Below are 26,823 nucleotides of genomic sequence, written 5' to 3'. Positions count from 1 at the left end.
GATTTAGACCGTTCAAAACGAGTATTGAAGGCGCCACTCTAAAAATGATCAGAAAAAAAAAATATATAATTTTATTTTTTTACGTCGGTTATAAAAAAAAATATATATATATATATTCCATGCAAGGTTATATATCATTATTCCCTTTCCGCACCTAATGGTGCATAGGGCACTGCATTGTTACACTAGGTAAGATGATTCGTCTTACGCTTAACGTGCCAGTAGGGATTATAAAATATTATGCTGAAAAAAAATTTTAATACATATTTCGTGTTAGCCATGTCGGGAATCGAGCCCGAGACCACTTGTATATAACTTTATATAACCGGTTATAAATTATTTGGTTATTCTATTCTACCAATGAGGATGTTCAGTGCTAGGAGAAATTGGCTATAAAAAAATGTTTTCTTACATGCAGTAAAAATTTGAGCATTTAATTGTTGAGCGAAGTATCTCGAAAATGTGTGAAAAAATTTACAAAAAATATTTTAATAAAAAATAACTACTTTGAATTTCAACGCGAGCTCATCCGAATCAACCAACGATAGTAGATATATTTCCGATTTCCAGGAATCAAACCCACCAATCAGCAGAACTTACAGACTGGAATATGAGACGCCACTGGCGGAGTAATTTAAAAGTTAAAATCATATCGCTGATAATGCGAAACAAAAAAATAATTTTGGCTATAAAGTATATTTAACAAATAAAAAAAACAACGAACTTCCTCAATTTGGTCATCCTTATAATAATGATCCACCTTGTAAAGTTCATTCGCATGATCTTCAATTGGTTATACTTATCTACTTGAGATCGTCCTTCACTTTCTTCAACGCTGGTTTACAGTAACAGACACACGGTACTTATCTCAAAGTAACATTTTCAGTTAGGCACTTTGAAAGAAATTAAATGACGAATCAAAATAGCAACCGTGGACTGCGGAAATATAGAAGTTGCGAAATAATTGTGCAAATAAAATTCACGGTCGGTGTTTATTAATAGATTCACATTGGACGCTGTTTTGATTTTATTCAGTATTGATTATTAATTATTTGCATCTTTGCGATAATATTATGCTTGTGAGCTTAGGTAAAATTATAATAAGTAGGTGACTTCATAATATCAATAGAATTGAATTAAGCTTGTCCATTAAAAATAATAATTAAAAACTTATTTGTACACGTTGTGTTCACATATAATGAGGAAGCTAAGTGTTTTTTTAATTTAAAAGAAAAAAGTAAAAATCACAATGGGTTGGATTAAAAAAGAATGATAAATGAAGTGGTTTACCTATTTACAAAAAACGCAACAATTTTCTTGCTATGCATCTGGCCTTTGGCCCTTGTGTAAAATGTAATAAAACGAAAATAAAACACCGAAAGATTCAAAATTACGATATATTCATTATTTACACACTAAAAATACGTATAAACGCATACATAAGAGTACATTACACTCACTACAACTATTTTACATATATATTATGGCACAATATTATAAAAATTCTTCAAAAACCACCATTAGATATTTGATATAAATGTATTTTCTATTATTGTCTAATTTTAAAAGTATTCAGGCCCAAAGTTTTCTGTATGAATAGCAGAATCTGCTTACCATTTTTTCTTCTAAACATGTTCAATTATAGGTTACCGACGAAGATACTTTCAATGTTCATGCAAACATACTCATGTTTGTACACAAATATCGGTTTTTCTTCATATACAGTCGAAGATAACTCTGTTAACTTCCCATTGTAATCGTGGCCCAGCTACAGGCTTTTTGATCACTTTGATAAAATGAGCTTCAAAGGTGTAAAAAATTATAATAATATTCCCAATGAACTAAAAACTATTAAAAATATTATATCAATAAATAAATTTAAAGTTAACTAAAGAAATTTTTTGAACAAGTGTAAAAACAACATTAAATTTTCATTAGTATGAATGTATTATTGTTTTATGTTTTTTCTTTACATATCCTAGGTTTTTATTTTTCTTTTCCATGTACTCGTATTTAAAATTATATAATCTCCTATAAATAAACAACTAAAACAGTATAAGTCACTCTCCAAGCACAAGAGTTAGATTCTTTTTTTGGAGAGTTACAGTGATAACATTTACCAGATGTGTAAAAGTAAATATGTTTAGAATTTTACAAAAACATGTACTTTTTATGAAATTTATTAATAAATAAATAAAAAAAAGCTTTTTAAGAATGTAGGTATACCTATGAAAACATCATATCATATTTAAAATGCGGTTGTTTGTCAAAACACAAATCGTCAGGATCGTAGAACAATGACACATGCGATCTTCAACTTTTAATAAGAGCGGTTTATTTTTTTTAACGTCATACCTCGATTAGTACAAAAATACATATTTTGATACTTAGATTAGTTATTATAACTACTTATTTTTTTTCAAACCTGGATTATGCCTTTAACATACCTTTTCAAGATCAAATATAAAAAAGTCATCAAGCAAATCCGTCGTTGTTCTAAGGTCGCGACGAAATAAACTGTCAGATTCTTAATAAGAATAATACTAGTCATATTGTTTTAATTCTATGGTTCAATTAAATTAAATCACTTGTCCTTTGAATGATTTAGTCATAATTGTAGTTTTTGAAAGGGATATTGGGAGATCAAGTTTTGAAATCGCATATAAATTAAGCTCTTTGTAGTTTTTCAAGAGAACTTCGCTTATTTATTAATATAATTTTTTTTTTAAATAAATTTACTGTATGTCTCATAACAGTTATTAGGAGGCACTTTAGGTAATATTAAAATAAATAATTAAATTAATTAAAAATAATGAATAAAATTCGTATACATATTCAATCATTTTTACAACCAAAAAACATAAAACTTAGGTCATCTATTTATTAAAAGTAATTAAAATATTGTATTCTTATAGCATACATTATATATAGTTTTTCTACATTGTTATATTGGAATAAACTATTTTATTTATTTTATTTTATTTGGGAAATCAACAGTTCTACATACATATTTATAGTAAACAAACAGATATAGTGTATAAACTCAGAACTAATAACAGATTTCCACAAAGTATACAAAGTTAGTAAAGAAAATATATTACATATCGAATAAATAAGGTTTATTTATATAAAAATGTTATTTTCATGTACTCGTAAATATTTTTCAATAAGCCGAGATTTTTAAGATGTATATCAATATATTTTTTAAGAACAGTAAGTTATTGTGAATTGGGTGGGATTAGGACAAGAATGCTTGAAGAGAGGATAAGGAGGGGAAGGGAGATGTACATAGTTATTATTAAAATGTCTACTAAGTTACATAATGCATTTTTAGTGTAAATTTTAAATCTGACAGAGTGATGTTTGTGTAATCTATATCTATAAATTTTGTATTGTACACTGAAAAAGTCCTACGAAATATATGTATATATACTATCTATGTATTCAATTACATTTTCTGTATTTTAAATTAGTCTCCCTAAAATAATTTATTGTTATTTATGCAACGATAAAACGCATTTTTTGTCAAAACGCAAGTTTTGGTACAACAAAGAACCTTTTTTTTTTTTTTTTTAAATCCAAATAAAATCTAAAATGAGTCCTTATTTCATATTTTTTCCGTGTCTATATAGTTTTGCATTTTCGATAAATGTTTTCTTATGGGAGCTAGGACCTGACAATCCCTGACACGGTTGACATTAAATATTTATTAAAAAAGCGTTTTTATACTAGAATACTTCATAGTGCCTTAGACTGGCACCTAAAGCCTAAAAATGATCATCTTACCTTCATGTAACAGAAGTGATCAAGATACGCTGCGATTGGTGTACTAATGCAGTGCCCTATGCACCGTTAGGTGAGAAAAGTGAATGATGGTGATGTCAAAAATGTGTATATTTGTATAAATATTTTAAGTATTTACGTTGTCAACCTGTAATTGAATATGTTTTTAAAAAATATGTGCATATTCTATTTTTTATACAGAAAACTTAATTTTACTTTGTAGATAAAATTGGTGATAAATGTTAACATCCCGTAATTAACTTCACCGTAATACGGGCCCAGAGATGTCAACTTAAAGAGAGCGCTGCCGTTATTTAGCGGGCGTGATCACCTAATTTTATTAATTGATCACTTATTTTGTTATCTTTTATCGTAAAACTCAGACATACTAATGCGGAAAATGTACAGTCTAGACATTTTAAACTAACTTACACAATGTGTATAAGGTTTAATGAATTTTTTTATTTTGTAAAATCAGGCAAAATTTGGTAATTTTTAATAGATCTAGATCACATTTAAACTCATTTTCATACACAAAAATGTATGAACATGCGATGACGCTACGTGTGAAAAAACGTTGCCAAAGTGATTGTGTCGCTATGACAGTGATCTCGCAAATAACGGCACCGCTGTCTGACGTTCTGCTCTCAATCAGCGCTCTCTATGAAATCTGCGCTATCCGGTTTGTACTGAAAACGTTATGGCATCATCTACCGTAACATGACGGCTTTCTCTTTGAAACCCATAGCTTTACTGTCGATTGGTCAACGCTTTAGTTGTTCATGATTGCAAATCAGGGGTAGCTGTACAGTTATATTTATCTAAGGCTTTAGTTGGTCTAGGATCCACTTGACGTAGTACACCACGTTGGTGTAGACGCCCGGGACTCCTGGAGAGCCGCACCTCCTCGGGCCGAAGCTGACGATCCCGTACTGGACGTACACCGGGATCCCGGCGCTGTTGCCGGTCGGGAACTTCAGCGGGCCCCCGGAGTCTCCACCGCAGGAGTCCACCCCCAGGATGCCTCCCGCACACAGCTGACGGATGCCAATCCCGTCCAAGGTCGATCTGAAAATGTTTTAGAATTAATATATTATAACGGAGATAAAGAAAATTTTATAGAAAGGAATATAAAAGTTGAGGCATTTACAGGGCCTATGACCTGTCATTGGCTCGTTTAGGTGGCCACAGATGATGGTGGGCAAACCAATTTAGTAGACAAACTCCAAAATATTGTTAGTATTTTATAATTTTTAAAATAAAATTTCTTCAAAGAAATTAATTTAAAATAAAAACCATATTTTTAAGGTATTTCTGAAAAAACATATATTTGGAAGTTTTATTTAACTAAAATGTAGTTACTCTTCGACCGGCAGATTACGCCTGTTAAAATTTATTTATTTGAAATCTTTAAGTACAAATAATAACTTTATTAGAGTTATTGCCAAAAGCAATATCTTCCAGGTAACCAAAAAACAGGCTGGTTAAAATAATAATTGGTCAAAAATATGTGCTAAAAAGGACATAATAATTTAAAAAACCAAATCAATTAAAAATGTCAGCTGATTTTTATGTGAAGATAAAACTTGATAATACTGTATTTGTAAGTGCTCAACGGAGCGACCGATTGTTATTTAAAACCATATGTGTTCATTTTTCAATATTGTCGGCAAAAAATACAATTAGGTACTTTGACACTTACATAACTTATTATAAACACAATCCAATCCCACCAACGTCCGGCGGTACTTATCCTTTACGTTAGACGAACGTTCAGATTTTATTACTTGGATTCTTATTTCGAGAATGATGTTTTTAACAATTGAAGATTTTTTATGTAATTTTCGACAATATTTTTGTTCAGTATGTCCAATAAGTAGCTCGTTATAACATTGAATAATTGTACGGAGAAAACCAAGAAGTAAAATGTCAACTAATGTTTCCTTGTTACATCCGAGACCTCGCTATTTCCGTGATCGTTATAACCGAGTTCGACTGTAGTATATTTATTTTTTATATAGTTTAAACCGTCACGTCTTCGCTTTATTTTAGTATAATTAAGTGAATACATATTATTGGATGGCAGGCCCTACTGTGCATACATTTTTTATAGTTTTTATTTATAATAATTTAACCTGTACACCCGTTTGTATAATAAAATTGATAAGGAAAGTTCATTAAAAAAAAAAAGATTTTTGAATATATTACGTAAAATTTCGTGACATTTTTACCTTCAATAGCCGTTTAAAAAAATTAAAATAGATAATCAAAGTAATTTAGTTTAAACCTTAAATAATAAAAAAATTAAGGTATCCATCAAACTTGAATATTAATGGTTCAATGAGGAGAATAATTTTATTTTCCAATGCTAAATAAATATTTAAAATTTTCACCTTTACGAAAAAAAGTCAAATTGGTTGTAGGTACCTGTTGTGAATGACAGCGCACTGAGCGTTCGGAACCAATGGCAGGTAAATTTTAAGAAGTGCGTCACTTTGAGTTCCATCTTCGGTTGCTCCCCATCCTGTCACCACCAGGTTCTGCCCCTCCAGGTGTACGGCCTGAAGCTGCTTAGTTGTAGGTAAACATATTGGTTGGACATTATCTGGAAATGATGAAGATCGCTGGTTAAAACAAAAATGTGTACCGTTTTATCTGGGCTATGATTTTTTAAAGTTTCGTATTTCTGAAATTACTCCGCGTGTGACGTCTCAAGTTCTCTCCCGCTTCTTCTCGGTCAGTTCTGTCGATAGTTCCGGTCCATTGAATTACCGTAAACCGAAAATCTTCCACAACTCTCTTATCGTTGGTTATATATATATGTTTATGTTTGGATAATTTAAATAGCGCCATTTTTGTGAAAATCACCTCAAAGGCGCTGTACAATAAATAAATATCCCAGCATGTCTTGCAGCTACAGAGCGCATGGACGGTTGGGATTCTAGTTCCTCGTCTTCAATTATGATATATAGGAGTTAGATAACAGCACGTCTTGCAGCTACAGAACGCATGGACAGTAAGGAATCTAGCCCCTATTTACATTTTTTTTATTTAACAGTAAAGTTTAAGTGATATTTTAAAAACGAAATAAAAGGCATATTTATAATAATAGAAGTAAGATAACAACAAGTATTGCGGCTGCTAAGCGCATGGACGGTTGAAATTCTAGACCCCATGGTTGGTTGATTCATATGAACTAGTGACGCCGCTCGAAATAGTCCGTTTTTATTCAAATATTTTTAATATTTTTTTCGTGCATTTTTAAGAAACTTTGCCGTACGCAATAGTTTTTACGGCACGTAAGAAAACATTTTTTCTATCCAATTTCCCGTAGGGCTCAAGTTCCTAATTGAGGAGAATTAGGTTTCTGACAAATAAGTCACGAGAGAGAACGCGAGAGATAGTGGAAGCCAAATATGGAATTTTTCTAGAATGATCAGCGAACGATTTGTCAAAACATTTTTAAATGAATGGATGCAGAGGCGACGAGAGATTGATCTACGTATTTTTCAAAATGTGGTAAATCAGTTTGTTAGTTTTAGCCGAAATTGCATTACTAAGACCAATATTGTTACGTTTGTTAGATTATTATGAAACAAAGGTACGAAGAAAAATAAATCCTGCATTTTTTTCAAAATAAATTAACATTTACCGGCTAACAAGAAGCGATTAATGGAAACTATAGTTTAGAAATTTGTACCTAATCCTAGATAACTTTTTAAAAAATATGTTGTTTTTCTTTGTGTATTGTATTGTATAACACCCTTCTTTATGGACCAATGAAATGAATAATTCATAAAGCTGCTCTTTATTTTATTTGAGTTTGATACGCCCATAATAGTGGTCGATAATACCGTTGCGTTTGCCAAAACACAAAGTCTTTTATTCTGATGACGAATGTAAGTTTTGAAATGGTAAACCCAAATGATCCTATATGTATGAAGTACTAAAATGAAGAAAAAACCCAGCTCAATCGCCAATATGGATATGGGTAAATTTTAGCGATGATTCCAAAGCACAGGACTTTTATGGAAGCATACAGCTGAATTTCTTGTACAAAGGCCGTTTATGTTTAACAAGCTTCCATGCCGAGATAAAGGGTTCTACCAGTCTGGAGCAAAGAAGCAGACAATCAAAGGACTTCCTCATCAAAAATTAAGACTTCAGAGTGTAAAATTGAGTTCAACTATTATTTATCTTTTTTTTTAATTTGCAGTTTTTGTTTTGTTGATAATTTCTGATGCTTAGAAACGCACCTTGAAACTTTTATTTATTATTAGTTTAACGTGATTTAGATGTTGTTAACTTTTCTTTATTAATTTTATGGATAATAAAAATGATTTTAAAAAGAAAAATTATGCATAAATAATATTTTTCAAGAACCATACTTAAGTTTGAACTACGTGTTTACCTTTGCTAAAATCGATTTCTCCATTTATCCTAATCAAGGCTATATCATTTTGCAGCCGTGCCAGACCACGAGTGGAAGATCCGATAAAGTCCTTATGTGGAATGATTTCTGATATCGTAAAGTCCTGATACGGTGGAGCACATTCCAGAAGGTTGGGAGCTCCCTGGCAGTCCGTCTCGTTCATGATGTTGTGGTCCCCTACCCTGACGCCAGCCAAGGAGGAAGATCCGAGGTTAGTGACACAATGTGCAGCGGTAAGGATGTAATGGCCGTTGATGATTGTTCCTCCGCAGGCGAAACGCCGACCGCGAGCTTAAAACATACAACTTTTGAAAAAATAAACTAATTTAGTTCCTCACACTTTGATTGTATATGATTTTCAATGAAAACAAATCTGATTCTTTTTTACAATATTCATTCTCATCGACTTAAAAAAATATCTTGTCAAAAAAATAACAAGCAACTATGTATTAATATTCCTTGGGAAACTTCCTCGATTGAATTTCTGTTTGTTAAGTTTGGAATTTAATTTTAGATTACAACAGGAAAATGACATTATGCGATCAATAAATTACATCAAATATGTTGAAAACCGAGATTTGCAGAAGAAAACTAGTTGCAGCCTTACGACATTTTGTTTATTTACTGAAAACCGCAAGTTTGGGGAGCATCTGTGTTTATCATCAATGTACATAAATCTAAACATTTTTATCATCAATGTACATATATCTAAACATTTTTATCATCAATTTACATATATCTAAACATTTTTTTACTAAATATATGCATATTTTTATGTTTGTTTATTTCTGTACTTTTATAACAATGTAATCAAAATAATGCTTTGAAAAAATAGCTAAAGAATTTCGCTAGCTACCTCAGAACAAGTTATGTCTAGTGAGATATTTAGCAAGCATACTTACAATTTTTATTATGTACCTTTTTCAATTTATTATTTATTTTCCTTATTGTAAAAATAAAGCTGTATTCAACTTAAATAAACGCCATTTTGTCAGCACTTAATCTGAATTGTTGTTAAAGAAAATTAACATTACTTTGTGTCAATAACTGATAATTATTTAAAGTCAAAATAAAAACACTCCGTTTTCAACAACTTAATAACAATATTTGAGGCTGTCCAAATGTTTGAAGACAATAGACTGGATTTCACAATTTGGTCATTAGGATTTGCAAATTACAACAGGGCTAAAGAATACCTTAAATGATGGAATATGGAAGTCTAGGCCTTTACAGGGCTCATGACCTGTCATTGGCTGGTTTAAGTGGCCACTTTACACACTGTGTAACATTCACCACTTTGCCTATGTTTGAACATCCATATTTCTTCAATTCTTCCATTTGTTGATTTTAGTGAAGTTAAAGAGCTGAAACCTTTATTGTTGTGGAGAGATTTATCTGACTGAATGATGAATGTTACACAGTGTGTAAAGTTGCCACTTAAACCAGCTAATGACAAGCCCTGTAAATGCCTAGACTTCCATATACTCTTATTTAAGGTATTCTCCATCCCTGTTGTAATTTGTTAAACTTAATATTTATTTAATTACCGAACGGTTTCGAATCTAAACAAGCTTCCTTCTTATCAACAACAACAAACTAACACGCTATTTCCCCGTAGGAGTAGGCAGAGAGGATAGACCGCCATAACACTATATCTTTGCTTACAGACCTCGCTTCCTCTACATTCATACATCTTCTCATGCCCGCACGCCGATTATTCCTACTTTTGACAGGTCCATCTTCAAGTATTTGATGGACTTGATGGTGCCATGTCTTTCTCGGTCTTCCTCGTTTTCTGCATCCATCAACATTCACATCGTAGATCCTTTTAGCCAACTTTAATATTATCCAACTATATAATGTTAACAGTGTCTACTTAATACATATGGAGGTAAAAAATCAAAGCAATATGTCAAATAGAATTAAGTGTTTGCAGAGCGATGTTATACCTTTTATTTTTTTAGTACAAAAATTGAGTTCTCTTACTTTCTGGATATTTTTTTAAATTTTTATTTCACGTTTTACATAACACTTTTATTTATATACAATAATGCATATTCATACTTAAATCCACACAGATATAAAATATATATATATATATATATACTTTATACATAAATAATAGTAAGAGAAAAGAGAAGAAAAAATAAGAAGAAGAAGAAGAAAAAAGAAAAATATATTTATTTATTTAATTTTACAATACGTCCAAGGGGCATTTACAAAAAATATACAGGTAAGTACAAACATAGTAAGTAATAATTAAAAAAATAAACAACGCTTTTTTGTATACATGTAGAAACAATAAAAAGCATACTGCCATGCAAAATAAAAAGTGAAACTTTACATAATAAAAAAAAATTAAAAATTATGGATATAAGAAAAGTAATTGAATTAAAAAGCAAATTTTAAATAACTTGTAAAGAATTGAAATAAAATATATATATATACACATACTTATACGCATAAAAAAATGGCATTGACAAATTATTGTTAAAAACAAATAATAAAAATTAGTTTACAGTAAGTATATATAAGATAATAACATAATATCTCGTACACAAAAATATTCCATATGCCTCGTATGTAACCATAAAATAAGAATGAAGAATGAAGAATAGGAGATGGTTGCAATTTGATGAATTCATTACCTGTATTGAAGGAGATGAGCGTCATCCACGGGAATTCGAAAAGTCCCGTTGAATTCCCGCCGAACAAGCGATCTTCTTCAATAGTGCCGCATGTTGTGGGTAAAAGCTGAAGGCTGGGGTGGCCTTCCACGGAAGGAGGTGTCAGGGAAGGCATTTCGGTAGTTGCTGCGAGGTTCGTGTTGGCGTTCAAGTTAGCATTCGTTCCCTGAATGCCATTCGTGTTGTAGGTTAACCCAGAACCGGGCAAATCGCCGGGAATTGGCGAACAGCAAATCTGCATTTGGAAGTAATTATTATTATACGATCATGTAGTGTGATCATATGTTTTTATAAGGATCTTCACCGACAAGCCATATAAATTGGCTTGGTGAGTCTTGAAACAAAAATGGACGTTACGTGAAACACATATTCTACTTCTTTTATCTCAAGTTGCATTCAAATTAAACAAAAAATATTGATTTAGTTTAAAGTTTTAAAATATAGAAAGGTTTGCTGTTTAAGGTCCCAACTAGCTAAGAAATTCATGAGTTCAGGCAGGACATTCTTTTAAACATGTGTTTTTTTTCATTAAATGATGCTAAACAATTTAAATAATAATAATAATATGAATAAAAAAATGAAAAATAAATATAAATTAGAAAACACACCGATAATAATAATATTGAAAAAGTTCAGTGGTATTTTTAAAAATATTTGTTAATAGACTATTAAACTAAGCCAATTTTTTAAAAATATTTTTATATATCGTATTATCAGCGCTACGATTTTTTGAAGTTTTGCATTTCTCAAAAAACTCCGCGTGTGACGTCAGAGGTTCATTTCCGCTTATTCTCATTCAGTTCTTCCCATTGGTCCAGAAACGGCAAGCAGACCGGAAATCTTCCATAGCTCTCATACCATAGATTGATTCATATGAACCAGTGACGTCATTCAAAGTAGTGCGTTTTTTTAAAAAATAATTTTATTATTGTTTTCTTACATTTTCAAGAAACTTTTCAGTACTGTTCTTAAAAACATGTTTAAAAAATCTTAGATTTTTGAAAAATATTTACAAGTACATGAAAATAACATTTTATATGCATAAACTTATATGCATTTATTTAATATGTTAAATATTTTCTTTACTAACTTTGTGGAAGTCTGTTATTAGTTCTGAGTTTATACACTATATCTGTTTGTTTACTATAAACATTTATGTAGAACTGTTGATTTCCCAAATAAAATAAAATAAAATATATCTCTTTCTCACACAGTTTTTTGCATGTCTATAGTGATAAAGCTATATTTGTTTTGTATAATATGTAGCTAGTACATAAATAACGTGTCCATTTACTACGCCAGTTGTTTTAATTGCTCTTTTTAAAGATATTTAGAAATGAAGATTATTTAAAAATAAACAGATTGGCTTTATTCATCGCATTTAATTAGAATAATCTACCAACTTCCTTAACCCTGGATTTAATCACCTTTAAGTTGAATGCGTTTCTCACCTTAGGATCTCTGCCTTCAAAGCCGCAGTGATAGGCCCGGAGAATGTTTCTGACGTCCATTGACCAGGGTCGAGGCTGCACCATAATGAAGTTGTACATTATGGAGCACTTCTTCAGGCTTATGCAGGACCCAATTTGACCAAAAGGATTGGTGCAAGGATCTTCAATTTCTGTAAAAAAGCGGAATGAAGAAGTTCAGAATTTTTGTTTTTTTTTTTAAATTGTAAACAGATTACCAAACTAAGCCAAATTTTTTAAAACAATATTTTCATGTATTTCAGTGATTATTATTGATTTGATTTATGTATCGTATAGTCTTGTAATTTTGAAATTACTTCGCCAGTGACGTCACAAGTTCTCGGTAAGTTCTGCTGATTGGTGAGTTGACTTCTTGTAAATCAGAAATCTATCACAACACTCTATATTTCGGTTGATTCGGAAAAACTTGTGACGTAATCAAAAGTAGTTAATTTTTTTTTTTTCATACATTTTCGAGAAACTTCACCGCACAATTAAATGTTCTTATTTTTACCGCGCGTAGGAAAAACAAATTATATATCATTTCCCACAGCACTGAACTTCCTTATTTTAAAGGCCTTAATAGGCCAAGTTATATTATAGTTACATAAAAATAACACTTTAAAGTAAAATCATTACTGTATTCTCGCCGAAATAAGCAAATTCATCGAATGGAGAGTATTTCGAACATCTGTTACATGAAGCTAAGGTGCTGGTACTGCTGATTCTTAAGTGAAATGATTTCCTAAATCCAAATACAACTAATGTTTCCCCCCATCACCCACCGTTTTTGGTGAAGGCCCTCCCTCTCCTGGACCATAAAATGATACGTCCATCGATGATGAAGAGTGTTCAGCTCATTGACAAACACACCTCTATTATTATTTACGGCTGAAATAATCCTTTTCACCCCTCCAAATCAATTTCATGGCCATTTAATTATCATCGAAAAGTAATTGAAATCGGGAAGGCTCCCCAGGAATAGACGTGTGATAGGGGAAAACGGTGGTTATATTCGGATTCAGGAAATCATTTTACAAAAGAATCAGCAAGAATGGTGTGAGAGCTCATAAAATATTTTTTTTGCAGACCAGTGTGATCATCCTCATGCTTCAGGAGTCAGCCCATGGACAGTTAAATATTTCAGTGAACCAAACTTAAAAAAAAAATTGTTGACCTTTTTGATGAATCGAACCCGGAACATCAAGGGTGGTTAGTAAACGCGTCAACCATCAACAATATTTTGAGTTTGTCTATTTTTTTCTAGACAAGGCGTTGCCTAGTATGTAGGTGAAATAATTCAATTAGATAAATCTCACCCGTATAAGTAAAGGTTTCAGCTCTTTAACTTTACAAACATCGACAGCTTGTCCACCACATACCGCACACCGCATCTGAGGACATAAGTCTCCTTGGTGGTGTCCATATACACGGAAAATTTGCTCGTTGTCAAACGAGAAAAGCTGCCCGAAGGAGCTCTCTGAAATCTGGTAGCCTTAGCAACTTTGTGCTGAAAGAAAGTAATCCATAAGTACATAGTATGTACTTCATTGGATTGAGAAGAGGGGGAAGTGAATTCTTCACTGACTGGGATTAAATTGATTGGACATGATCAATTCGCCGAAATTGCCTTGAAATTCTTTTTGGAAGCCACCAGATCTATATATCTGACAGGACCTATAACAGGGCCACAGATAGTAGCGAGAAGCTCCATTCGGTAATCATAGAGAGGTGGAAAGGGACAAGACCACAGAATGTGTTCAGAAGATTGGTTAGGATATCCGCAGTAGCACGACGGGAGTCAACAATATCAAAAACAAATAATTTTTGATTAAATTTACCATGAACTGATAAAAACTGCGTAGTCCTGTGATCGGGGTTAACCCAAGAAGATTCACAAACATCAACAGATGAAAGAATTGAAGGAATATAGATGTCTAAATATAGGCAGAATGGTAAATGTTACACTGAGTGGCTACTTAAACCAGCCAATGACATGTCATAAGCCCTGTATATGCCTAGACTTCTATATTACCTCTCTAAAATGTTCTTTATCTATGTTGTAATATGTTGAGCGCTATTTTTTTTTTATAGGATTTTTTTAGAGAGGAGCAATCGAGCTGAAAACGTCCGTCTGGGATACTGGTTATATTTCATAGACAGAAGTGGACTCTTCACCTGCCCGGGCACGAAATAATAAGCTAACGATAAACTTTTTAAAATGTCAGGTTACGTTATTTTTAATAGTGAAAACACATAAATTCATGATTATAATCTAAATACTAATATTATTCAGTCTGTTGACGTAGCATAAGAGATTTAGGAGTACTTATTGATACAAAAGTTCATTTTGTAAATTAATTCACCCCATGTGATAAACCACGGGAGCCTCTTATAGTAAAATATTTAGGAAACAAGATTTTGTGATATGCGGATTCCAAAACATCACAACTTTTTAATCAAACGAGATAATTTTTTGTTTTATGTACCAATATATCTTTTTTACATATATATTTTCGGTTTTTAGCATACATTTTTGACCAACTCTTCTTTTGACCAGGCTGTTTTTTAGTCGGCTGGAAGAGATTGCTTTTTGCTATAAGTCCGCCAAAGTACTTATTCTTTGTACTTGAAGTTTTCAGTAAATAAAATAAATTAATAAAGTAAAATTATTATTTGAAAAAATCAAATAAAATAAAAAAGTAACCAATAAAACGAATAAAATAAATAAATCAAAAAACAACATTTATAAAAAAAAGTAAATAAATAAAATTTATAAGTAAAAAAAATTATATAACAAAGTAAACTTAAAAAGTTCATCAATATTTAAATGAGTGTAATTTTGAATCAATAAATAAAGTTAACAAAATAATTTTAAAAATAAATAATAATAAAAAAATAAAAAACACCATTCTATAAAGTACTTTTAATGTAAAATGATTATAATAATGATAGTTCATGTCATAAAAATAGCATATCTGGGACTACTGATGTTTTTTGAATATGTATATCATACATAATTCTTCAGATTAACTCGGTTATAAGCTTAGACTATACCCTGTCTGCGTAATCTACTAGTGTGAAAGCACTACAATTAATGATATGAATCATACACGTATAAAACATGTAAGTCGAGGTTCTGTAAAAATACCAAGATATTGTTTTATTTCAACTTAAAAAAAACATTATTTGGACGAACGTGGACGTATAAAAAAGCTCATTGCGATAATTTCGGAATTTTTTACTTCAAAATCGTGTTTTATTTTCTAAGGTACAGATCAACACTTTTACTAATAAAGGAATGAAGATCGGTTCTCTTTGAGGACTTCCAAAAATTTGCAATATTGAAATTACTTTCTACATCACACACTGGTACGATGCCAGTAAGAATATAAAGTCAGACAAATTTATCTGCCTGAAATCCACGTTATGAGATACATTTTATTTAAAATAAAACACTTTGTGATTTTTTTATCACATACAAGTTAAAATTAATTTTACTAGTTTTAGGTATTCTGAATTACACATCGCCAGGTGTAAAAATAAACTACAGTTTATATATACACCTGATGATGATTTATAATAAATTCACGTAATTCAGAATACCTGAAACTAGCCGAGTTATTACATTAAATTCATTTGTGGTAATAAATTACAAAGTGTTTTATTTTTAAATAAATTAAAAATATTTGCCCACAAAGCAAAAGCTGAAACAATAAATAATACATTTGTACATTCGAACAGAATCCACAGAACGTTCTAATTGGAACGAATCCATACTAATAGTAAATTATAAATGCGAAAGTGTGTTTGTTTGTGATTCCTTCACGACTCAACGGAGCGAACGATTGACATATGTTTTTTCGTAGGGATAGCCGGAGAGATAAGAAGTAAAACAGGATACTTATTTTTTATCACAAATTAAAAAAAAATGATAATGACTAAGGATGTCAACAATAATATATTTGAAATTAATTATTTGAATTCCGCAATTGACTTGCTTTAAATATGGTTAGTTCGGCTTGATTTTCGTTTAAGTTTTGTAGTAGGATTTTTGATTTGTGAACAGAATAACGGCGCTATAATCATAGACAAACGGGTAATCGTATTTCTTTCATAGTGATTTATGGAAGTCCTTGCCAATTATTATCCGATTAAATATATCATGCCACCGAGAAAATTCTTATTGATAAACAAAATCTCTAATTGATAAACGACTCAACTAACTAATTACCCAAATAATTTCTCCCTAATACCATTTGAGTGATGCCACGGGTAAAAGTTAGTATAATATACGTTTTTGAGAGCACCAAATTATAAGCTAAAAATCCCCATAATTTATTAAAACAATGATTTCCTTTTTAACTATTTAAGTTTGTTAGTGAGAATTATGATGCTCAATTTATTTATTATAAAAATAAAATTTGGGACATTTAAGTTTTGTAGCAAAATTTCTTGGTGGAAATTCATTATAATTTTATAAAAAATCCAAAATTGTAGGATTTAGGACATTCAAGTTTTTTAGTGAAAATTATTTGTATAAGTTCATTGTAATTTTTTATCAATGAAATAAAATCAAGATCTAAATTTGTTGCAGAAGAGAGGAAAAACAATTTTGAGAAGGGTACATGGAAGTTTTGGCATTTACAGAGCTCATGACCTGTCATTGGTTGGTTTATGTGACCCCCTACGTTCCTACGGAGGATATCCAGCTTGTCCACAAACATTTGGACGCACTAAAAACATTGTTAAATAATATTATTTTTTATTAATTTTTGGATGTAAGGATCACTCATATTTTTTACAAGAATATAAAGGATAAAATGATAACTTGATAAAAGAACAGCCACAATAATATTTTTATTATGTATTTTTAAAAAAAATTTTAAATTTATTTTTTATTAATAAATTTCATAAAAGGTTCATGTTTTTTAAAATTCTATACAGATCTACTTTTATACATATAGTAAATGTTATCACGGTAACTCTCAAAAAAAAGAGACTAACTCTTGTGCTTGGAGAGTGACTTACACTGTTGTAGTTGATTATTTATAAGAGTTTATATAATTTTGAATATACGAGTATATGAGAAAAAAAAATGGAATATATAAAGAAAAAAACGTAAAATAATAACACATTTATACTAAATAAAATTTAATGCAGTTTTTACACGTGTTCAAAAAATTTCTTTAGATTTACTTTAAATTTATTTATCGATGTATTATTTTTAATTGTTTTTATTTCATTGGGGAGATTATTATAATTCTTTACACCTTTGAAGACAAAGCTATTTTGACCTTGATTTGTGTGGAATTTAGGAATTTTAATATTATTTTGGTATCTGAGTGACTTATTCATCTCAATTTCTTTTATTTTTTCTTCTTTATAAATTAGTACAATGGAATTTATTTTATAAAGAGTGTCTACTGAATGAACCTTAAATATGTTATATAGACTTTTCATCAAAATTTAAAAATATCATTGTATTTATGCAGTAACACTTTGTAAAAATTCCAGAAGTGATCTGATCTAATATAAAGGGTGAGATCAAAAATCAGAAATTATCATAACTGGGTTGAGGGCCTATGGCTAGGTTGCAAACTCACGGATCAGAGGTGCGAGGTTCGAACCCTACTTTCCTAAATCTTTTCCAATTTCTCAATAGTGAGTTATTTACAACTCACTGAACTATTGGTAAATCATAAGAACGCTTTTTTTTAACTATCAAAATACGCTGCGGTTTACTTATGTAGCGATGCAGTGCCCCGTGAACCATTACCTAGATGCAGAATGGTTATGACTAATGATGACGATGTATTTATTTATTATATTTTAATGTTTTATTATTTGTAACTATCATTCTGTAAAGTTGAGCAGTGTTTATGCAATTATATATTAGATTCACCCCCGGCTTCAATCGCGCGATGTTAGGGAGAAATGAGTTAATTACTCTTAGTTTATCGTTTTTTGATAAGAATTTTTCTGATTAAATGTTTTTTTTTTCGGATTAAAAAGTAGCCTGTATCGATTGCCAATGCAATTCCACGCACTTACTAGCTCACAAAGCTTTCTCACAAGTGATTTGGTGGCTTCACATCCAAAATTACTAGCATTTTTTTTATATGTGATAGCTGAAACATGCAAAGCTGTTGCATTATCACGTTATAGTAGTAAAAAATGTCGATGCATTATGATAAATTTTAAAAAGAAGTAACTGATCTTCTTTACGACCATGACCATTCATTAGTCTAAAATGAGTTATAAGTTTGGAAAAAAAATAGAAAATTCTTTTGATAAATCTGCTTATTAATTTTTATGACGAAATTATTCAAAATTATAGTTTAAAGTAGAATATTAAGAGCCACTCATAAAAAGGTACTACTTAAAATGCTATTAAGAGTAATTCCTTTTTGATGCGCTCTAATATTTACTTAGACTTACTGATGTATTATTTTTTTGCTGAGCATTTAACTTTGTGGATATATTGTCAAATACACTATCGAGAAAATTGGTTTTAAGTTATTTGGGTAACCTAGCTAATTTAGTAGCTTATTTAATATGACAAAGAATGTAAATAATCGTGTGAGAAAAAAAAATGTCCGCACTTTTGACCAAAACGGTATTATACGTTTTTGTCGAACATCTACATTTAAAAAAATGTATATTTATGGGAAGATTGCGAATTGTAACAGATATAAAGAGAAGTGTTCTTATATATAAAACAATCATACATCCATACATAAATTACTGTTTTTCCATCTTTTTTTTATGTAATGAAGGAGAAATTAAAAATATACAAATTCTTCAAAATTAAGCGATGAGGATTATACTCAAAAGAAATGAGGGTACTATTTGCAAACCCGGCAAAATCCATCTTTCTTTATTTTGAGCAAATCACAAGAAACTGATACAATACTTCTATTCAACTTTTTTTTAAACTTCAATTTTTTATTACAACCAGTAAACATTTTATACGTAAGCAGTGATGACATAAGCATGATTATGTCAAGAAATAGTAGTGAAATAATAAATTTAATTTTATAAACTCCAACTTTACAATACTTAAGTAGAGGTTGCCATGTTTGCAACGAATCCGATAATTTATAAGTCAAGTTCTTACAAAAAAAGCCGTATTTTTAAGTGACAATGTTATAATTATTAACATATTACAACAAAGATGAAGAACATTTAAGAGAAGGTAATATAGAAGTCTAGGCATCTACAGGGCTTATGACCTGAATGAATCTCATCCGCATAAATAAAGGTGTTAGCTCTTTAACTTCATAAATATCAACAGATGAAAGAATTGAAGGAATATATATGTTCAAATATGGGCAGAATGATGAATGTTACTCAGTGTGTAAAGTGGCCACTTAAACCAGCCATTGGCAGGTCATAAGCCCTGTAGATGCCTAGACTTCTAAATTACCATATCTTAAATGTTCTTCATCTCTGTTGTAATATGTTAATATAAACAGCTCCCCGTAGAGTTGAATCCAGTCCTCGTCTACAAAAATTTGGACAAACTCAAAATATTGTTATAATTATTGTAAAAAATTGTATTCTGAATGAGTTTCAATTAATATCTCACTTTTTTAGATTTTGGATTTCGCCGGGTTTGCAAGTAGTACCTTCAAATATCTATTCTAATGTAGAAAGAATGCACTAAGAAATTGGCTTGATCACAGTAAAGCAGCAAATTAAATAAAATGTACCAATTTTTATACATAAAATAATAAAGGGGATGAATAAAATAACAACAATTGTAAAATTTAATCAACAATGTCATACATATGAAACAAAGGATAAAAAAAGATAAGATTACCAATGAGGAGAAAAACAGAATCTTAAAACTCATTGTACAGGGGATTGAAGCTGTACACTGAGTTACCTGAAGAAATAAAGGAGATTGAAACGATTGAAATATTTAAAATTAAGTATAAAATATATGTTATTGAGAAATTTTGATAAAAAAAAAGAAATTTTATTAAAAGTTTATATTAGTTCTTAATATGTTATGAACTAACTTAATAAAGCATAAATAAATAAAAACGTCATAAAATAAACTATATTTAAAAATAGCTAAGATTAAAAAAAAACATTAAGTGCTTTTTTTTGGCTCTCAACATTCGCCAATAAATTACAATGGTGATGTGCACCGCAAAACACCCATGCTTGAGTTTTTTCATTACTATTTTATTGCGTAGACCTGGGAAATATCAAGAGTTATATATATAAAATTATGATGAATGTCAATTCCCAGAAGGCATAATTTATTAACGTCTATTTACCTCATTTCAATCAAATAGCGTATGGGAATACCCTCGTTCGGATAATGACATGAAACATGTTCGTGCATTCAGAGGATAGAACGTTCAATTACAACGTCAGCAATATTTATGACTGAAAAAAGGCTATTAAATAAAATATTCCGACGGTTTAATTTTTTTAAAACAATTACTGAAGTCATAATTTTACATTGAATTAAAGATAAATACCACAAAATTTACGTAATTAAAAATGCTCGTAGTTCTCTCCTAGAATAAAAAATTAAGATTTTATATGTTTAATTTTTAATTTATCATCATTAAATCATTTGGACAAATTTCTAAGTTTTTATATATGAATCAAAAACCAAAGTTTGGTCTAAATTTTAAGAGTTATCCCGTGGGAGTAGGCAGAGAGGATAGAACGCCATAGCAATCTGTATCTGTTTAAAGACCTCACTTCCTCCACATTCATACATCTTCTCCTATGAGTCTATACGCATTCCGATTATTCTGATTTTCGATAAATATCCGCATTTTGTATCTCCGCGCACCGCATTTTTCTTACCCGCAAAATTAACACAGACCAATATAAATTAACCTAAATAAAAAAATAAAAAAACTGTCATCAAACAGAAGCGACACTGTTGGATGAAAAGTAAAATGCTTGATTGTGTCTTGAAAGTGTGAAAAAACTGTTCGGATAAAAGGAAAAAGACTTTTATTGATAAGTAGGTACCGAGGTACTTGTTTATGATTGAATTTCAAAACTAAAAATGATTAATAGTACATTCGCCTACCATGCAAGAGATCTCGTGTTCAATTCCCGTTAATTTTTAGTTGATTTTTGTTTTGAATTTTGTATTTAATTTTAAGATTCAGTATTATTTCTTAGAATATGTCAGTTGAAACTAGTCGATTACCTCAGCTTATCCCTCCTTACAAAAAAGTACACTGTATTTTACATCTTTAACCCTGGCAAGTTTTTAGTACCAAAACAAGCTTGCAGATTACAAATATTATTTGAAGTATAAAACTATTTCATATTTTTTTAACATAAATATCTTTAAAAAATATTGTTTTTATTTAATACATGTTTACTTAATTTTTTGAGTAACACAATTTTGAAAAAAAAAACAGTGTTTTAAGATGGGTAAATTGTACGATTGATTTCCTATCTTTTTATCAGGCTGAAAATGAACTGAATTTCTATTCGTGTTTTAGTTCATGAGGAAAAAAAAAAATATTTATGTATCCCATAGAAAACATTGTCAGTAAAAGCGTTATACCTCTAGGGAGTTACGATTTTTTATTTTTTATTATTTTATTCCCAATATATTGAACATTCAGTGAGACACAAATCTCAACTCCATGGAACCAAAGTCCTATGTTGAGTTGGGACGAATACTCGTGTATATATAACACTTGAACAACATACATACTAATATTAGTAAACATATTGTCTTTATTTCCTCTCTTGTACTCTTATATATATTAGGTAGATATTTTTTTTTCCAAAAGATAAAAAAAACAACTGCAGATAAGTCCGCTTCATCGTGTAGCGCTCGACGCGTTTGTCTACCATACTCGAGGTACGGGGTTTGATTCCTGACAGGGATACAACTTGCCCACCACATACCACACACCGTATCTAAGGACATAAGTCTCCTTGGCGGTGCCCACATACACGAACATTTTGCTCGCTGTAAAACAAGAAAAGCTGCCCGAAGGAGCTCTCTGTAATATGGTATCCTTAGTATCTTTGTGTCGAAAGAAGGTAATCCAGAAGTACATAATATGTACTTCATTGGATTGAGAAAAGAGGGAAGTGAATTCTTCATTGACTGGGATTAAATTGATTGGACATGATCAATTCGCCGAAATTGCCTTGAAATTCTTTTTGGAAGCCACCAGATCTGTATATCCGACAGGACCTATAACAGGGTCACGGATAATAGCGAGAAGCTCCACTCGGTAATTATAGAGAGGTGGAAAGGGACAAGACCGCAGAATGTGCAGCAGCCCGAAGGGGAGTTAACAACATTGAAAACAAATAATTTTTGATTAAATTTACCATGACCTGATAAAAACTGCGTAGTCCAGTCCTGACAGGGATATGAAATATTGATTCGAACCGTTATGGTCCCGCAGCTTGTGATCCGGACTCGCGGATCAAAGGTCCGAGCTTCAAACCCCTCTCTACCGCAACTTGACTCCTATTTTCTAATATTAAGATATTTGCAACTCATTGAAAGGTGCCCCGACATTAAAATGTTTGGGTAAATCATTAGAACTCCAACATTATTCCTGAGCCCGTATTACAATGCGAAGGTAACAGTTATCTTCCATTTTATCTATAAAGTGAACTTAAGTTTCGTATAAAAATTAGAATACGCATACAATATTTATTTTTAAACATGTTTCACTTAAGGTTAACAATGAAGATGCTTGAAATTTTTATATGAATGTATATATTTCTGTACATAAATTTCGATTTTACTAATAGACTTCTTCTTCGTCACGTGTCATGTCGGGTCCCCCCGACGTTGACGATCACTTGGGAGAAAGCTTCCCTATCCTGAGCAGTGCGAAACAGCTTCTCCACAGTTCTATGTCGAGCCGGGAGATTCTTCGCACCCCTGGTCCATTTAAGGACCGCCCGGGACTCGGGGCCATTGTTTGGTTTCTCTTCATAGTGATATCCTGATTATTGACCGAAGTGGTTTCCCGTTGCCTTCTTCGGTGGAATTTTCTGTCGGGGTTACCTACCCTTAGCTGGAGGGGTCCCGTTTTATAGCGCCGGACACTCGCCATTCATCCTCTCCCTATCTGCTATGGCACTGATGTTAATGCCAGTGGCCACATTGCCCAGGGCTCGCGGGGCCAAAGAGACCACTCATGGACGCTAGGGAGTAGGACTATTGGTAGTGTTGCTGATAGACAGTCGAAGATAATTCTCCAGGGCTGGCTGTCAGAAGCGTGAGATTATCGAAATAAGCTGTATTTGTTATACCAATGCAGTGCCCTATGCACCACTGGGTGCGAAAAGTGGAATTATGATGAATTTTAATAAAAAAACAATGAAATAACAGCATAGGTACAGGTAAAGGTAAAAGAATTAAAAAAAATTGGAATGTAAATATTTATTACTATTTTTGTTTTTGAAATGAAAATTAAACAAACAATTTCAGCACAAATCATAGAACTAAAAATATTTTTATTTAAATTAGATAATACGTTTTAAAAAAAACAATTGTCGGACTCGTAGTGTAATGATCAGTGCGTTTGCCTACTACGCAGGAGGTCTCGGATTCGATTCCTGGCATGATTGACATAAAATGTTTATTTAAAAAAGTTTTTTACACTATAATATTTCGTAGTCCCTGGACTGGCTCCTGAAGCCTAAGACTGATCATCTTAACTTGATGTAACAAAAAAATATCAAGATGTGCTGCGATTGGTGTTCCAATGTAGTGCCCTATGCACCATTAGGTGCGGAAAGGGGAAAGGTGATAAAAAATACAGTGGAATTCGTTATTCTGTTTTGGGTCTTTGTTGACATGAGAAGTATTAGTCACAAGGAACTTGTTTGGTGAGTTTTGTGTAAACGACTCCGACCATCTTTCCAAGAAATCGATTTGCATGTATGTAAAATATTGTAAGCGTAGTTGTAACAGGAAATTATTGACTCACGGCACAGCGCTGTTACCACAGCTGATAGTATTATGGTCATTCTCAGGTTCTGTCCAAAATTTGAAGACATTTTAGTAAATTTCGCAATCACAGCAATTCAAAAATACGCTTGCGGCGAGTCACTTCATAATACTGAGGAAAGAGATATAAAGAATATGTCACAGTCCCGTTTCCCGACATTCGCAGGACTATAAATTTCACCAACCGCACAAAAACCACAGCCACTCGCAAGTTTTTTTTACACGCCTAACCTCGGCTCCTGCGGCCATTATTATTTGCAAATCGAATGAATGTTTATTGAATTATATTTGATTGGCATTCAAAGCACACGCCGGGACACGCTTAAGTTTTAAATTTCTTCGCAAGTAACACAGAAATGTAAGTCTTGTACAATGTACAGCGCGGCGACGAAAGTTCAAATTATGGACTTAAATATTATTAAAAAAAAACTTTTTTCAACATGACTGCAGCTCGGTCAGACGCCCGGGCTTAAATATAAAGCCCGTAGTACTCAGGCAAATAATGAATATCATATGAAGACAGCTCTACACGTTGGTCAATACGTTCGCCAGTACTCCTGTACGCCTGTACGTATTGGCGCGTATTGGCAAGCGTGACGAGGTGGGTATTTGTGGCTGGAATATTTTCCGTTTTTCAACACGGATCACAGGGCGCTCGGTGAAAGTCTGGCTGACCACACAACCTAAAATTAGCATTTTGCAGAAAACAGCCAGCGCTAGTTAAACTATGATCTACTATATGTTGTGTCATTATGTATTGAACATATTTTTGTATACTTATATTAGGGTACTTGATTGTAAAGACTCACTTAAATCATTTGTTTTAATCGTTTTTTTAAGCCTGGCCATACAACCTAAAATACACATTTTGCAGAAAACAGACATATCTAATATTGAATGTTAACTCATTTAAACTTTGAATGGATGAGGTGACATTCTGTATTAAAATATATTTTTTTAATACCGTAAGAATTTTTAAGTCTGTGGGTGTTCAAATTGATAAATGCCGTTTTTGTGATCGACACTATTTTCAGGAGGTGATTATTATAGTTGTTTGTATTTTTTTCCAAATGTTTGAACTTCAGAATATTCCGTCTTTTGCTTATGGTAATACAATGTTACATCGCCGCGCGCAAACAAATTATTTACCACAGTATTTAAAGTTCGTAAGTAAAAAATTTTATTTTTTATTTTTGATTAATACATTTCATAAAAGGTACATGTTTTGAAAAAAATCTATACATATCTACTTTTACACATCTAGTAAATGTTATCACTGTAACTGTCCAAAAAAGAGACTAACTCTTGTGCTTGGAGAGTGACTTACACTGTTGTAGTTGTTTATTTATAAAAGTTTATATAATTTCAAATATACGAGTACATGAGAAAAAATTAAAACATAGGATATATAAAGAAAAAACATAAAACAATAATACATTCATACTAATTAAAATTTAATGTAGTTTTTAGACGTGTTTTAAAAATTTCTTTAGATTTACTTTCAATTTATTTATTGAAACATTTGATTTATTTTTTTGTCTCTTTTTCCTAGAAATTTAATTATGACATAAATTTATGCACTGTAGTTTTATCTGCACACAAATCAAATAATTGGCCTATAATGTGATTCATTTGTAAATATCATAATTTATTGATGTAATGGACGTTGTTTCCTTTAAATAAGTAAATGAGCTTTTTAAAACCGCTGTAATTCGAAAATATGTTTATTTATTTTATTGAGTAATAATTTTGATCTATTTTTTACCTGTCTATTTTTGGTTGCCTAAAATATTTTTTTTCTAGCAGTAAGTCCGCCAAAGTGCTTTTTTAAATTTTATTTGAAGTTTGAATAGATATATCTATTTTTTTAAAAACATAGCAGCTACAGCAGTGTCTTTGTCCATTTCAGTACCTGGGGTAATATTGTGAATCGCGAGGATAGAGAAGAAAGAAATTTTGGGTTTTTTTTTGCGTGTGATTATGCTTTGCTTCATATATGGCCATCATCATCATCATTATTCCATTTCTACCCTACATTTGTATACAAATCGCAGCGTTTTTTGATCATTTTTGTTACACGAAGGTAGGATGATCAGTCTTACGTTTCATGTGCCAGTCCAGAGACTATAAAATATCCAATTGTAAAAACAACGTTTCAAATCAATATTTCATGTCAACCATATCGGGAATCGAACACGAGACTTCTTGCATGGTAGGCAAATGTGCAAACCACTACACCAAGAGGCCGTTGTATATGGCCACACTGACAGTTATTCGTCAAATGATGTATAAAACTGGTTAAAAAACAGAAGGAAACGAATACGGTTTGGTTAATTCAACCGAATACAGGGCCTTGGTCATAAACTTGGTATAAAGTTACGCCTAGGCAAAGTGGCAGATGTGGATGGGAATACCATTCTTATTCTACAACTGAAAAAAGTTGGTATTCCCATTCTTATTCTACCACTATGC

The 26,823-nt window shown here is 31.4% G+C and overlaps 1 protein-coding gene across 1 annotated transcript; it reads right to left on the bottom strand.

The window, feature by feature from the left end:
• Positions 1-4,599: 4,599 nt before the first annotated feature.
• On the bottom strand, positions 4,600-24,835 carry LOC148273122 (CLIP domain-containing serine protease HP8-like). Its single transcript, XM_088239110.1, has 6 exons — positions 24,332-24,835; positions 12,354-12,523; positions 10,864-11,137; positions 8,195-8,506; positions 6,211-6,388; positions 4,600-4,851 (listed from the first exon to the last, which is right to left on the bottom strand). Exons 1-6 carry the CDS (start codon positions 24,399-24,401, stop codon positions 4,605-4,607), a joined length of 1,251 nt encoding a protein of 416 aa, XP_088095236.1. The 5' UTR covers positions 24,402-24,835; the 3' UTR covers positions 4,600-4,604.
• Positions 24,836-26,823: the final 1,988 nt, after the last annotated feature.

This window comes from Micrasema longulum, unplaced genomic scaffold (assembly GCF_059751315.1).
Source record: "Micrasema longulum isolate JH-2025_06_02 unplaced genomic scaffold, ASM5975131v1 h1tg002066l, whole genome shotgun sequence".
Lineage (NCBI taxonomy): Eukaryota > Metazoa > Arthropoda > Insecta > Trichoptera > Brachycentridae > Micrasema > Micrasema longulum.
Note: the sequence above shows the minus strand (reverse complement) of the source record. Positions and strands in the feature narration are given on the sequence as shown.